Genomic DNA, 15,074 nt, shown 5'->3' with positions numbered 1-15,074 from the left:
TTTAGAAAAACAGGATAGTAAACTATGTCCAACAATCAGTAAGTATGTACCTTGATTTCATACTATACAGTTAAAGAGAAAAAGGACCCTTTGGTCCCTGAGCTGAAGGCACCCACCTGCATAGGGGGGTGAATTTATGAAATGTGCCTCCCAGCTTTCTTAACTGTAACCTTTTGATCTGGAAAGAGCCCTCTTTTAGAGGGATCATCACTTGTCCAAAGGGGACAGATGAGGAGCTTCTCCTTTGGGCCAAGACAGCAGTGGCCTGAGCTAGTTAACTGCGAACCACAGAAGACGGAGCTGAGAGTCATATCTGGCTCTGGGGCTGCAGAGTCCCTACCACAGGAAGCAATCTCACGCCCATGACCCTTCACAGTGACTTACCTCCTCAACCATCTGCTTGACTTTCTTCTGCTGGCAATGCACCATGTCATCTAGGTGTCGGATCCGCTCCCGGAGGCTGGCTGACGCCTCCTCCAGCTGCTGATACCTAACACAGATAGAAGACAGAGCCAGTGAACCCCTGACCGACACAGCATCAGCACACGAAGTCACCGCTTGAGAGAAACACCGCCCAGAACAAGATGCACTCTTCCTACTTTGTATGTATCCTAGTTTATTAACCACCAACCAACCACCCCACTGGAGAAGGAACACAGGACCCTTTTTCAAGTCCCCACTTGCAGATTTCACCCTGTGTAAGGACAGTTACTTTACCTCCCAAGAGCTGAGAGAGAATTTTAACCACTTACAGATATGAGAGACTGTTTCTTTGGGGGTTAATACAACATTGGAACATCCAGTAATTGCCACAATTAGGAAAACAGAGAAGAGTCTAGCAACACAACAACATATCTGAAACCAAGTGGCAGAGTCCTGGGAAGGCAGGAATTACAGTTGTTCCACACATCATTTATTTTGAGAAAATGGGAAATATGCTGAAACACCCTTCCTCCATCAAAACAGAACAGACCACCTCAGAAAATATTTCATGTTTAAAAAAAAAAACCCAGCACAGATTATCCTCAGACTCTACTTGTTTCAAATAAACCCAAGGAACCAGCAGATGGACTCTTTCTTTGGGGCCACTAAACTAGAATACGGAAAAGGGTCTGGTGGTCTGCTTACCACTTCCCATCTCTGCTGGGTCCCTCCTCAGCACAACCTTAAAGACTAGGGAGGATTCCTAGAACTCTGCAAACTCTGATGTCATGTAAGAGGAAGGAGAACAGGTATTTCTCAGCATACATTGTGCCAGGCAGTACAGCCAACAGTTCTCTCACAATAATAACCCAATGAGATGGGCATTATTAGTATCACTTTAATTTCTCTCACTTTAAAAAAGAATTCTTATTTTACAGAGAAGCAAAGGATCTCAGGCAGATTAAGTAACTTGCTCAAATGCTCAGCGCATGCCAACCCCATTTCCCTTCACTAGAGGGCCACGTGTGGACTCTCTGCCTTCTGGTTTCCAGAATAGGCAGTTCATTGCTCCTGCATTTCCCATGCAGGGCTTTATACACTCACAGCCAAGGGACAAGGCAAGGTTTCACTGAAAAATGTTTGGAAACAAAGACATTGTAAAATTCGTTTCCAAGGCAATGGGATTAGTCACTGTTGAGTTTTCTCATCAACAAGGTGCATCCTGTGGAGCTCAAGGTTATGGGGAACATTTATAGACAGAACTTTGGCATTAGTGACAGGCACTGACGTGTTCCACTGTTCTAACAACCACCCCTTGGCTGCAATATGTGGCTGGAAGCTCCCAGTCCAGCGTTTTACATGTTATCAGTCTGCAGTGAGTGATGACCAAATGAATGAAAATGCAAGGACCGAGTGAGCCCACACAAGCACAGTGTGTCCACCACCTAAATCCATTATAAGACACGGGACAGTGTATCTTACCTTTCTTTGTTAGAATCGGTTATTTCCGCTGACATTTCTGTTTCATGCTCCAGGAGTTGAAGTTGAAGTTGATGGCGCTCCTAAAACAGACAGACATTAATATTTAACCATGGATCCCAAGTTGGCTAGAGAATGTACAGCAAGCAACTCCAATACTAGTCAGTTCAAATCTATATGACACCTATGGGCTTCGTTACACTCACTCACCAGAGTCCAAACAAATCTCAAAATTTCAAATTTGCTAGTGTGCATTTATAGATGTATTTATGAGTTAGAGACAAATACCATGGGAAAGCCATGCAAGATTTATTTTTTAAAAACTATTTCATCAGCCCAAGCTCAGATGTCTTATGAAAGTATACAGTTCTAAATAATGATAATCAATACTCTAAATCAGTGGCCTGTGATACTACAAATTTCTTGATTATTTTCTGAATCCTCAGGAGGGTCTGGAATTCTGTAATATTCTATAAATTAACTGTGGTAGTGTTTACACAGCTGTGTTTACTTGTAAAAACATACCATGAAAATCAGAATAAATGTGCTGCAATGACATCCACATTCTAATCCCTGAAACTTGGGAACATGTTGCCTTATGTGGAAAAAGGAACTTAGCAGACATGATTAAGTTAATAATCTTGAAATGGGGAGATTATCCTGAATTATCTGGTTGGGCCCTTATAGGAAGAAGGGTTAGAGTCAAGAGATGGACACAGGCTGGGAGGTGCTATAATGCTGACTTAGCAGCTGGAGGATGGGGCCATGCGCCAAGGAATATAGTCAGTCTCTCGAAGGGAGCAAAGGCGAGGAAATGGATTCTCCTCTGGAGCTCCCAACAGCCTTGCCCACACCTTGATTTTAGGACTTCTGACCTCCTAAACTAAAGATGGTAACTCTATGATGTTTTAAAGCCACCAACTGTGGTAAATGATTACAGTATCAATAGGAAACCAATAAGCTGTGCACATAAGATTTGTACAGGGATTTCCCTGGTGGTCTGGTGTGGCTAACACTCTACACTCCCAATCCAGGGGCCCGGGTTTGATTCCTGGTCAGGGGACTACATCCCACGTGCCACAACTAAGAAGCAATGCAGTCAAATAAATTAATATTTTTTAAGAAGATATGCACACATTTTTATATAAATTTAGTTTACCTTAAAAAAGTAAAAAGAATCTGGACATTTATTTCTTTGAACAAAGTGAAAAATAATAAAGGTATAGCACCCATTACCTCCAAAACTGCACCAGAAATAATTACAACTGTTAGTATGACAAATTTCCTTAAAATGAAATTTATCAAATCCTGCTCACTAATTGAAAGGAGACTCTTCTGCTTGAAGGCTTTCTCTAAGTATGGCTGTGACTGATCTTTACCCTCAGAAATTCTGCCCAACAAGCTTTGACTAGTTTTACAGATCCCAAACTTCTTTCCCACCAAATATTAAAAGCAAATCCTTGAAACTTGAACTCCCACAACTTCTGAAGCTGTCAGCAGTAAGCAGACAAGGGATAGTCAGAGTGGGAAGCAGTACACTCTGGAAGGGAGGGTATGTTATCACCGACATATTCAGAATAAAGGGAGACCAACTTTTTCGTGGGGTTTCGTTACTTCTTTTAAATCTCTACAAGTGAATGTACAGACTAACTGTCCCCATGGTTTCTGCCACTGGCTGGAAGTTTCCATGAGCCCTGAAATAATAGTGATGAATTCTTAACAAGTGAGCCTTCCCTCCAACTCCCCAAAAAGCTGTCATAAAGTAGGGCAAGGCCTAGCTTACGGTATGCTTTAAATTTTGATATTTTCCTAAGTTGAGGTACAACAAATCTTAAGTGGACACTGTACAATCCCTTGACATATCTGTATTCACATTACCTGGTGGAACCACCACCAAGATCAAGGCATAGGGTATTATCTATTGTGCAGAAAGGTCTCTGATAGAACACACTCCTTAAAATACTTTAACTGATGAAGGAAAAAAGAAAGCTGTTTTGGACACAATGTTCAGAAACAGTAAACTAAGGGGCACAGCAGAGAAGCCATTCAAAAGCACGTGGTTTGTCCTCGAGAAAAATCCAAAAATATGTGAGAACAGGATACAAACTCTGTAGGCATGCTGTTCACAGTGTGTGACAGAGGTTTGGCACAGTTCCTGCTCTCACAGATTTAGCTGTGAAGGGCGAAAACCAGTAAATGGGCATATCTAATCTTAGCTACCTAAGGCAAGCATTTTGCTAGCCTAAATGAGAAAAGTCACGAGAAAGGACAACAGATTCTCAATCACTAAAGAAAACGCCAAGAGGACATGGGGAACGTTTTATGCCACACAACTGCGGGGAGGGAGGGCCAGCCTTACTAGCGCCCTAGCCCCCCAGCCACACACCCCCATGCGGGCTCCACATGGACATCAGTGGGAAAATGTTGGGAACTTTCCAGAAGCCCAAGGAGACAAAGAAACTAAGCTATAGAACAGGTCCAGCTGAAACAAAAAAAAGATGACACCAGGGGCAGACATTTATGTAAGTCAAAACCTAAAAATCAGAGCCACACGTTTTTTGAGCCCCTACTCTATATATGCCAGGCACTGCCCTTAACATTTGGCCTGGATTTTTCTTGTTGACTCCTCACAAAAGGCCTAAGAATAAGAATTACTATTATCAACATTTTACAGAAGAGGAAGGTAAATTTGGAAGAGTCAAGTAACTTCCTGCAACTAGAAAGAGAGCCAAGACTCAAACCCTAGGTTCGTGATTCTAAAACATGGATAGTCTCTCTGTGAGATGGTTTCCCTGCCCACACCCCTCCCCAGACCACCCGCTCACCTGGCTCCTGTTTGCTGCAGGACAGCCTGTCACTTGGGGGGGAGTGTGCTTTAACCAGCACCTTCTGCTGTTGCAGGAGAGCGGCGATGTAGGGGAAAGCTTGCCTGCATTCTAGAAAATGCCTTCAGTGCCCAATCATTACAACCACCATCTACAACCAGTACTGACATCAGCCCTAACCATGCCACTGACCTTTTCTTCAAACAAGATAGGATTCTGCTTTCCCAGAGGGTAGAGATGAAATTATAACTGACTCTTTATTTGTTCAAGTCCCTCCCCTCAAAAGATAGTACTTAAAAGAAGAGCCCCCTGGCCAGCTGAGAAGCTCTGTTTAATGCTATTCCCACCTTATTGGTCAGAGGAGTGTAGAGGGGACCAGGCCACAGACATCACAGGTCAGCCCTCTTCTCGGAACCAGCCGGAAGCCCAGCTGTTGACCCTGCTTCCCCGGTCATTCCCCTCCCTCCATCCTTGGCATGGGGATTCTCAGTGTCCAGTGTGGGTCACAGGATGCTGAAGGGTGCTCTTGGCTGGTCCCCTCTCTTTTGTAAACTCACACAGCTAGAGAGCCACTTCCTAGAACCCACAGCTCTAGTCCTCAACCACCACTCTCCCTTGGAAGTCAGCTGTCACCTGGTAAAGGTCACCCTCCCTTCATCTTTCTTGCTTTTTCTCTTTCCTCTCTCCCACCTCTTCTCTTTTCTCCACTTCCCACTTCATTTCTTCCCTCTCTCTAGACTGGCTCATTATCCCAGCTGAGCTCCTGTCTTCTGCAGGCTCTCCCTGCTCCACCCCCACCCATGGAGAGCAATTGCCCCTACTCTGATGCATAAACAACCCTTCAGACCCTGGTCCCAGAAACAACTGGCTTGGGGTGTCAATGTAACATGGAAACAGGGCTTGACTACCTGCCAAGGAAACCAAGTTCATGCTGAGAGCCCCAGCAAAGCAGGGCTGCTAAAAGATTAATTTCTATAAATAATTTTGTATGTAATGATGTTAGAAGCATCAAAATTTTCAACATAGGAACACTTAGGGATTGGTGGAACTTCCATATACTTTACTTTTTGCTGTTTCTTTTTTTTCTAGATTTATTTTTAATTGGAGGATAATGGCTTTACATCCATATACTTTATTTTACAGTTCTGTCTTTGTTATTTCAAGTCACAAGTTGTAGGAATGAGAGGGATCTGTGGTGAGGGCTTCTCACACCTTTGGGCAGGCCTGAGGGGAGCTGTTACACTACAGGGAGGCTGGGTAAGGGGCCCGCGGGCTCCAAGCTGTGTTACCTTCTCCATGCGCTCAATCAGCCTGTCCAGCTCCCCGATCCTCTGGTCCTTCTCCTCTAGGCTGATCTCTGCCGCTTGCATCTTTTTATTGGCTTCTTCAATGGCTTTCAGAAAACTATTGGTTTCTTCCTGCAAAAGAAACACACTCTTCTCAGGAGAACACTCAGTCACTACCAATCAGGGTTCAAACAGCTCAGGCCTCACTAAATCATCTTGTCTCTTTAGAAGCATGACCCGGGAGCCTAGAAGAGTCTCAGAGAATCATGAACCCAAATTCCATGATTCTGGTTCTAACCAATGAATAAAAGACACACTGCAAGGGCCTAGTTATCTTTCTGCCTTTTTTCCCCCTCCTTGAGGAAAAAAAAAAGAGCCTACAAATGTTATTTATCCCCTGACAAGATGCTCAAAGTATCACTGTATTTGCCAACAACATAAAGGGAATTAGGGCTAGAAGTGGAATTGAATGCAGAGTGCCCAGATCTTTCTCCCAAACACCAGCTCAGTCAATTATTCAGCACATGTACTAAGCCTGTGAGGACACAAGATGAGGCAGATTGGAGTCCCTGTCCTCAAGGAATTGATGCTCTGCTAGAGAAGCCAAGGTGGGAGATGCACAGCCCAGCTCTAATAACAGGGACAAGAGAATTCCACAGCAGAGAACAGAGAACGGGCTTCCCCAGGACCGGGGACACTTGCAGCTGTGTGAGGAGGAAAGACTTCATTCGTGGAGATGCTGGCATCTTCAAGACTCTAAGGAAGCATAAGCAGGATGGGGATAGGGAAGGAGGAGAAGATGCGGTGAGGAAATGCACAGCTTCAGGTAAGCCAGGGTCAACCTGGATGTGGCAAATGGTCAGACTGGCTGGAGAAAGGGGTGTACTGAGAGACAGAGATTGAGGGCTCTTTTAAGCAGGGAGGAAGGTGAGTAAAGGAAGGGAGGGAGAAGGGAGAGGAGTGAGTGGGCACATACTAAACCCATGTTAGAGTCCACTAACTCACCTCCAAGTACACACCTTCCCATTTAAAGCTCACCCCTGGTGGCTCAGAAGGTAAAGCGTCTGTCTACAATGCAGGAGACCCGGGTTCGAGCCCTGGGTTGGGAAGATCCCCTGGAGAAGGAAATGGCAATCCACTCCAGTACTATTGCCTGGAAGATCCCATGGACAGAGGAACCTGGTAGGCTACAGTCTATGAGGTCGCAAAGAGTCGGACACGACTGAGCGACTTCATTTTCAACAATAATGCACCCAACACTCCCCGGTTGTTCCGTCAGCAGGTGGGACATACACACCAGGAGAGCCTCCTTCTCCGCATTGTGCCGCTGCTGCTCCTCCTGCAGCTTCTCTTCGTACTGGCTGTACAGCTTTCGGGTCATCTCTCTCATCACCTCCGCGTTGGCTTGTTGGGAGCATTCCACCTGCACAGAGACTCACTTCAGAGCTACAGCTTCAGCAGGTTTTGGCGAATCTGCACCTTACACTCTGTATGGGTCAAGCATGAACTCACAGAGGAGTAGGCCCAGGGGCCAGGGCTCTGCAGGGGACAGAGGCAGCAGGAACTGATGGGGAGAGATAGAAGGAAGAAGGAAAAGGGACGAGCAGGTGCATGGAACATTAAAAGTAGCCCTGTAAACTTATTTACTTGATACTAATATTATCAGGAAAAGGTGTCCCACGAGCGACTTTTTCACAAGGTAGAAACATACTTCTCTATCAACACTGCACTTCAAATCTAACTGTTTTAAAATTGAATTCTCTCTAAAATGTGCTCCACTGTCTTATTTTTTTCTTTATGTTTATTTGGCTGCATTGGGTCTTGGGCACACAGGATCTTTGTTGCTTCGTGTGGGATCTTTTACTATGGCACACAGACTCTAGTTGTGGCACACAGGCTCAGTAATTGTGGCTGTCAGGCTTAGTTGCCACACAGCACGTGAGATCTTAGTTCCCCGACCAGGGATCAAACCCATGTCCCCTACATTGCAAGGTGGATTCTTAACCACCAGGGAAGTCCCTGCACTGTCTTATTAACCCCTTTCTTCAGTGCCTTTTCCTGTGTAATGTTATTTTCCTCCTGAAATTTTATCATATTTTATACTATCAGTTTTAACAACCCTTTCCCTCTAGGTAATATTGTTGTTTTTCAGTCGCTAAGTTGTGTCTGACTCTTGCAACCCATGGACTGAAGCACGCCAGGCTTCCCTGTCCTTCACTATACTAGGTAATATATCCACATTCTAACTGGCCTCAGAAAGACATGCTTTTTGAAAGTCTTGAGTACTCAAGAATCTAAGCAATTTGAGCAATAAATCATGAGGATATTCTCCCCACAAGGCATTCTCCTCTAGAACAGCCAAAAGGCTGTGCTGAACACAATCTGAAAAGCATAGATGCAAATGAAAACAAATTCACTCTGTTGTGGGATGAAAATAAGACCACTACATTATCAGAATTGGGTCAGAGCATGCATTGGAGAAGGAAATGGCAACCCACTCCAGTGTTCTTGCTTGGACAATCCCAGGGACGGGGGAGCCTGGTGGGCTGCTGTCTATGGGGTCACACAGAGTCGGACACGACTGAAGTGACTTAGCAGCAGCAGCAGCAGGATAAACTATAAAATTTAAAAATAAAAAGGTTTGCTATATGAAGAAAGAGGGAATAAGAGAGGAAAGGGCAGATACAGATGTGCTGTTTCTTACACTTGTTTCATAGAGCTGACTTTGAAACCAATAATTTACCTGATATAAAAATTAATTTTTAAACAATTATCTTGTTTAATTGTTTAAACAATTAAATCATTAAACAATTAACAATTTTAAACAATTACCAAGATCATTCACTGTGAAAAGTAGAGTCTTTTCAACAAATAGTGCTGGGACAGTCGGATTTGTCACATACAAAGGAATGAGGTTGGGTCCCTAAAACACCGTATATAAAAATGAACTCAAAATGGATGAAAAACTTAAAATGTTAAAGCCAAAACTATGAAACTCTTAGAAAGAAAATTTGTGACCTTTGATTAAGCAATGGCTTCTCAGATATAACTCCAAAAGCACAATTGACAAAAAAAGAGATACATAAATTTGACTTCATCGATATTCAATATTAAAAACTGCTGTGCTTCAAAGGATAGCATCAAGAAATTGAAAAGACAACACAGAGAGTGGGGGGAAATTCTTTCAAATTATACATCTAATAATTTGTATCCAGAATATATAAAGAATTTTTACAACTCAACAATAAAATATCAATAACCTAATTTTTAAATGGGTAAAGGATCTGACAGACACTCCAGAAAAAATATACAAATGACCAACAAATGCATGAAACAACGCTCAACATCACTGGTTATCAAGGATGCAATTAACTACCACTTCACACCCACAAGGATGGCTATAATCAGTAAGAGAGTAACCAGTATTGGCAACGATGGGGAGAAACTGGAATTCTCCTACATGGTGGTAGGAATGTAAAATGGTGTATGCCTACCTCCACGTTACCTTTCATATTTGTTTGACATTTTCCCCCCACATGCATACACTAAAAAATAAGTCAGAAGAACAGGAAAGCCTTTGAAGAGAAGGTGCCACATGGAATTGAAACCATCTTATCAGCTTTCAGTCCCTAGAGAAGACTTCAGCTCATGTAAGAAATTTGGACTCATCCTTTCCATACTTTTGTGCTTTCCCAACTGGTGCAGTTGGAAATGTTCCCATGTGGTTTGCAGAACCCAATCTGGGGGCTCCTGGGGGCTTGCACAGACCCAGCCTAGCAGATGAGAAAAAGTAAAGTGGGCAGGCAGGCATATGTTGGGGGTGGCTGCTGCTTCCTTTCTGCCTAGGCCCTGCCCTTGCCTGTAAAGCTCAGGCCATTAATTTTATGCCTCTGAAAGTGTGTTGGTGTCTCTTCCCTCCAGCTGATTGCTAATTCAAGAGAGCTGAGTTAGCTGGGTAGATAATCTCTATATAAGCAGAGTATACTACAACCTTAAGAGGTTACATGATGTTTATTCCAAAGACTGGACCAAAGTCTCCTCTGATGTCCTCTACATCTCCTTTCTCATCACTAGGCAAGTTTTGCTACCAAGAAGCCACAACATGGGAAATTCTGAACGGAGATTATCACGAACTGAGAGAGACCCAGTGTGTCCTGTGCTTCATCTCCAATTTGAAAACAAGCTCTGTGCCTCATGTCCTGCTGACACTGCATCCAGGTTACGTGAAATACTGTCACTTCTTAAATTGTTATTTTGGGGTAAAGCATTAGCCTCCAAAACACAATTGCAGGCTGGGTTAGAGGCTTGGTCTCCCTGACACCACAGCACTGGAACAGACGGCTGCGGAGCATGGATGTAGAGAGCAGACACTCAATACATATTTGTGGGATGAATGACCGCATAAAGATCCTGCCCTGAGGGAGAAACTCCTAACAGTCACTTCAGAATGTTTCAGCAACAAACCCCTTTCTTTCGAAGTAACTCTTGTGCAGAAATATAATACATGAAAGCAGAAATAGAAGAACAGCCCTGTTTGAAAGGAAAGCAGGGAGGAGCTGACTGACTATGTAGTTCCCTGGCTCCTTCCCCTCCCCCAGGTGGCTGTGTTTGGCCAAGTGGGTGGTGATGGCAGGGCCCACGGGCAGTCATCATGGAGACCACGCAGTGTGGGATAGCAGCCTGTCCTCCCCATCAGCTGCCCTGTGGGTAGACCTTATGGAGAGGACCATGTAGCTCAGGCTATTCCCCTAATTCTTAACAGCACTTCCTTTCATTCCCAAACATACTCTGATTCATGCAATAAATCATGTGGGTATATAACCTGTACATTGTTGTGTACTGTATACTGTGTGGTATACTGTATACTGTATATATACTGTATATCAAGGCTGTATATTGTCACCCTGCTTATTTAACTTATATGCAGAGTACATCATGAGAAACCCTGGGCTGGATGAAGCACAAGCTGGAATCAAGATTCCCGGGAGAAATATCAATAACCTCAGATATGCAGATGACACTACCCTTATGGCAGAAAGTGAAGAAGAACTAAAGAGCCTCTTGATGGAAGTGAAAGAGGAGAGTGAAAAAGTTGGCTTAAAGCTCAACATTCAGAAAACGAAGATCATGGCATCCGGTCACATCACTTCATGGCAAATAGATGGGGAAACAGTGGCTGACTTTATTCTGGGGGGCTCCAAAATCACTGCAAATGGTGACTGCAGCCATGAAATTAAAAGATGCTTACTCCTTGGAAGGAAAGTTATGACCAACCTAGACAGCATATTAAAAAGCAGAGACATTACTTTGTCAACAAAGGTCCGTCTAGTCAAGGCTATGGTTTTTCCAGTAGTCATGTATGGATGTGAGAGTTCGACTGTGAAGAGGGCTGAGCGCTGAAGAACTGATGCTTTTGAACTGTGGTGTTGGAGAGGACTCTTGAGAGTCCCTTGGACTGCAAGGAGATCCAACCAGTCCATTCTAAAGGAAATCAGTCCTGGGTATTCATTAGAAGGACTGATGTTGAAGCTGAAACTCCAATATTTTGGCCACCTGATGCGAAGAGCTGACTCATGTGAAAAGACTCTGATGCTGGGAAAGACTGAGGGCAGGAGAAGGGGACGACAGAGGATGAGATGGTTAGATGGCATCACCGACTCAATGGACATGAGTTTGGGTAAACTCTGGGATTTGGTGATGGACAGGGAGGCCTGACATGCTGCGGTTCATGGGGTTGCAAAGAGTCAGACACAACTGAGCGACTGAACTGAACTGAATGCAACCCACAAGGCACTCTCCTCTAGAACAGGCTAGGCTGTGTTGAACACAATCTGAGAAGCACAGGTTCAAATGAAAACAAATTCATTCAGGAAATAATTTGTTGAGTGACTTCTGGGAGCTGTTTGTGGCTCTGCTCCTGGCACTGGGTAGGAACTCTTTTCAGAGCCAGGAGCAGACCCATGGACGAGCGAGGGCTCCACGCCTCACATATGGAAGGAGCACTGAGACCTCCAGGGCCTTAGAGGTTGAGCTGCAGAATAAGCCAGGCCTGGGGTCAGGAGGGACACTGCCTAGAGTCCTTGGTCACCCATTCATTTTCTTCCAGGGGGCCCCTCAGCTCTTCATTTTCAAACCAGACAAAAAGACCTTGGGATCTAAAAGAGAAGCTAAACAGTGAATCTTCTTTTTTAAATAATTTTGGGATTGTGCCAGGTCTTCATTGCTGCATGCGGGTTGTCTCTAATTACAGTGAGTGGGAGCTGCTCTTTGTTTTGGCGCTCAGGCTTCTCGCTGCAGTGGATTCTCTTGCTCTGGAGCACGGGCTCTAGAGCGAGGACTCAGTAGTTGCGGTGCACAGGCTTAGTTGCCTCGTGGCATGTGGGATCTTTCCAGACCAGGGATCAAACCTGTGTCCCATGCATTTGGCAGGCAGATTTTTAACCACTGGACCACTGGAGAAGTCCCCAACACTGAAGCTTCTCAAGCCCCAAACCTGCAGGCATCCCAAGGGCCCTCTCAGTACATAAGGGCAGTGCCATGATGAGGTCTTGGCAGCTGAGGCCACTGGGATCGAGGCAGGAGAGCCCAATGGGGTGTGTATGGGGGTGCCCCCAATCTGCACTGACAGCTCTGAACACAGAAACCCTCTCAGTGCCATCAGGTCAGATCCTGCGTGGTTGGCCACAGAAGGGCACCAAAACCCAACAGAGAAGAGAATGGAGAAATCGGAATGGGAGAGCTGATGATGGAAGGAGAGAGAGGAGGAGGAGGCAAGAGGAGGAAACGGTGAGCAGGAGATCCATGCTCCTGTACTTACCTTCATTTTCAGCAGCTTGTTTTCAACCTGCGCCGCATCTAACTGCCTCTGCTTCTCCCGCAGCTTGTCCATGGAGGCTGTGTATGTCTGCTGCAGATTTCTGATCTGATCCTTGATGTTGCTGTTCTCCAAAGTAACATCCACAAGGGTTTTCTGATGGGATGAAAATAAAAACCAGATCTAGCGGTGTGAGAAAACGGGCCAGACCACACCGGGACATCCCTTTGTCATTAACTGTTGAGACATCAGCAACAGGAGCTACAAGCCTGGGCCCCTGGTATTAGAGTGCCTGAGGGCCCCCTGGTGGTCAGGAGGTCTGCTGCCCTGTACTGAAGCCAGCCAGCTTCCCCATAATTCCCCATCACTGCTGCCAACACCACGCACCACTGCCTAGGATGGATGGAAATGGATCAAACCCTTTTCCAAGGAAAAATGTTAATGACACATAATTTCACATGTAAAGAAATTGGGTTTGAAAACAATAAGTACAGAAGAACCCCACTTTGAAAAAAAAGCATAAGCATCTGTTCAAAGGCCCAGCAAAAAAAAAAAAAAGACTAGGAGGTTGTAGTTCTTGCTGTTGTTTAGTCACTAAATTGTGTCCAACTCTTGGAACCCCATGGACTGCAGCCCACCAGGCTCCTCTGTCCATAGGATTCTTCAGGAAAGAATACTGGAGTGGACGGCCATTTCCTTCTCCAGGGGATCTTCTTAAACCAGGGATCGAACCCATGTCTCCTGCATTGGCAAGCAGATTCTCTACTGCTGAGCCACCGGGGAGAGAGGGGAAGACTAGGAGAGTTACCAAATTCAAATAACCACCTTCACTAGGGACAGGAGTATGGATGGTATTACCTTTCTTCTCTGTTAAAATCTTCTACATTTTCCAAATTCCTAAGTCAGAAAACCAAATAGGTATTTTATAAAAAGGAGGTATTCCCCCTTTTTTCTTGAACAGGCTGTTTACTTCAGCACCTGTAGACGAGCTGCCAGAATAGCAACAACATGGCTGAGGTTACTATGATGCTGCATGCACTTCCCTCAGGCACAGAAGGGTAGTGATGAAGGGAGGACTGGTGAACAGAGTCTGCAACAAGTGCCTGACAAGTGTCAGACGCCTGATGCTCATTAATCCAGACCGCCACTGAAGCAGGAATGCTTAAATTAATACTGTTGCTATTTCACGCTTAACTCTCATTACAGAGGAATGGCTTCCACAACCCCAGAATTCCTAGCACTAGACACAAGGCAACTTCTACCCCCTCCTACCGCCTCCTGCAGTTACCTACAACTCATATAGAAGAGCTGGAAATTCTTCTAATATAAGATGCTGGCTACCTTCCTACCACCTGTGTCCTCTTTGTAGCTGGCCAGTCTCTGAAGCTCCTCCACTTCTGAGCCTCCACCTTGGATAATAAGCCTCATTCCTAAACCTATTCAAGTCAGTAAAAAAGGATTTTTAATGGTGGTATATAGGTATGAAAGAAAATACAGAAGCCATTTGGAGGCTGGAATCACAGAACATTGGAGACGCAAGGAGCTTGAAAAACCACCTGGCCAAGCATCCTCTCTCCAAGTCCCACTGGCTTTACAGAGACCAGTCCTGTGCTCAGAACCTGTATCAGATGCCAAGAGACCAGGACTGGAGCTACACACATTGTTCAAGTCATTTCTGTTGGTCTCAGTTTGTTTATCCATCAAGCAAGGGGGTTGGAGATCATCTCAATCGTTCTTTCCAGCTTTGACATTCTATAAAGTCGAACTGAAGACCTGGTCTTATTGTCATTAATAATGAAAATGGGGTAGACTAGACAATGGAAGAAATTAGAAGCTAATATCTTCAGACGCATCTGAGTTTCCTGGCCATGAGACAGTATCTTTCTTTCCTCCACTCCTCCCCTTTCCCTGCCTCCACCCACTTCTTCTTATTTTTCTCAAACAACAATTTTTAATCTTTTCATTATAAGGCTCTTCTGACTGCCCTGGAATAAGAGACTAGACCATGATGAGGAATCAGTGAGGGTCCCTGGGTAAGGGTGGACCCTGTTCTAACAGCTGACCTTGGAAGTGAATGCCTGGAGTGTCAGTGATGGGGACAAAAATGCTGCCTGCCTGCCTGCCATTCCAGTAAACAATGAATGCTGCTGGCCATCAAGCCATCAGCCAGGGCAGCCTACCTGAAAGTGTGCCCTGAGGGGAATTCAGGATGGGAAAAAGCAGGATACCAGGCCTAGAGAGTTAAGA

General features: G+C 44.8%; 1 protein-coding gene across 6 annotated transcripts in view; it reads right to left on the bottom strand.

Annotated features, from left to right (window-relative positions):
• MYZAP (myocardial zonula adherens protein) overlaps positions 1-15,074 on the bottom strand; it is a 121,361-nt gene that overhangs the window by 57,814 nt on the left and 48,473 nt on the right. For all 6 annotated transcript variants that reach the window (XR_015134607.1, XM_086321186.1, XM_086321185.1 and 3 more), the window contains 5 exons: positions 12,831-12,983; positions 7,311-7,436; positions 6,017-6,145; positions 1,906-1,985; positions 385-490 (listed from right to left, as the gene is read on the bottom strand). Coding sequence is in view for 5 of the 6 variants with exons in the window: in XM_086321186.1 (XP_086177312.1) it covers positions 385-490; positions 1,906-1,985; positions 6,017-6,145; positions 7,311-7,436; positions 12,831-12,983 (594 nt within the window). In the remaining variant the exon portion in view is untranslated. The remainder of the gene's footprint in view (positions 1-384; positions 491-1,905; positions 1,986-6,016; positions 6,146-7,310; positions 7,437-12,830; positions 12,984-15,074) is intronic.

This window comes from Bos grunniens, chromosome 10 (assembly GCF_055505025.1).
Source record: "Bos grunniens cultivar Pamir isolate PY7600 chromosome 10, Bosgru_T2T1.0, whole genome shotgun sequence".
In the NCBI taxonomy this organism is placed as follows: domain Eukaryota; kingdom Metazoa; phylum Chordata; class Mammalia; order Artiodactyla; family Bovidae; genus Bos; species Bos grunniens.
The sequence above is the reverse complement of the archived record's forward strand: the minus strand, read 5'-3'. Positions and strand labels throughout refer to the sequence as shown.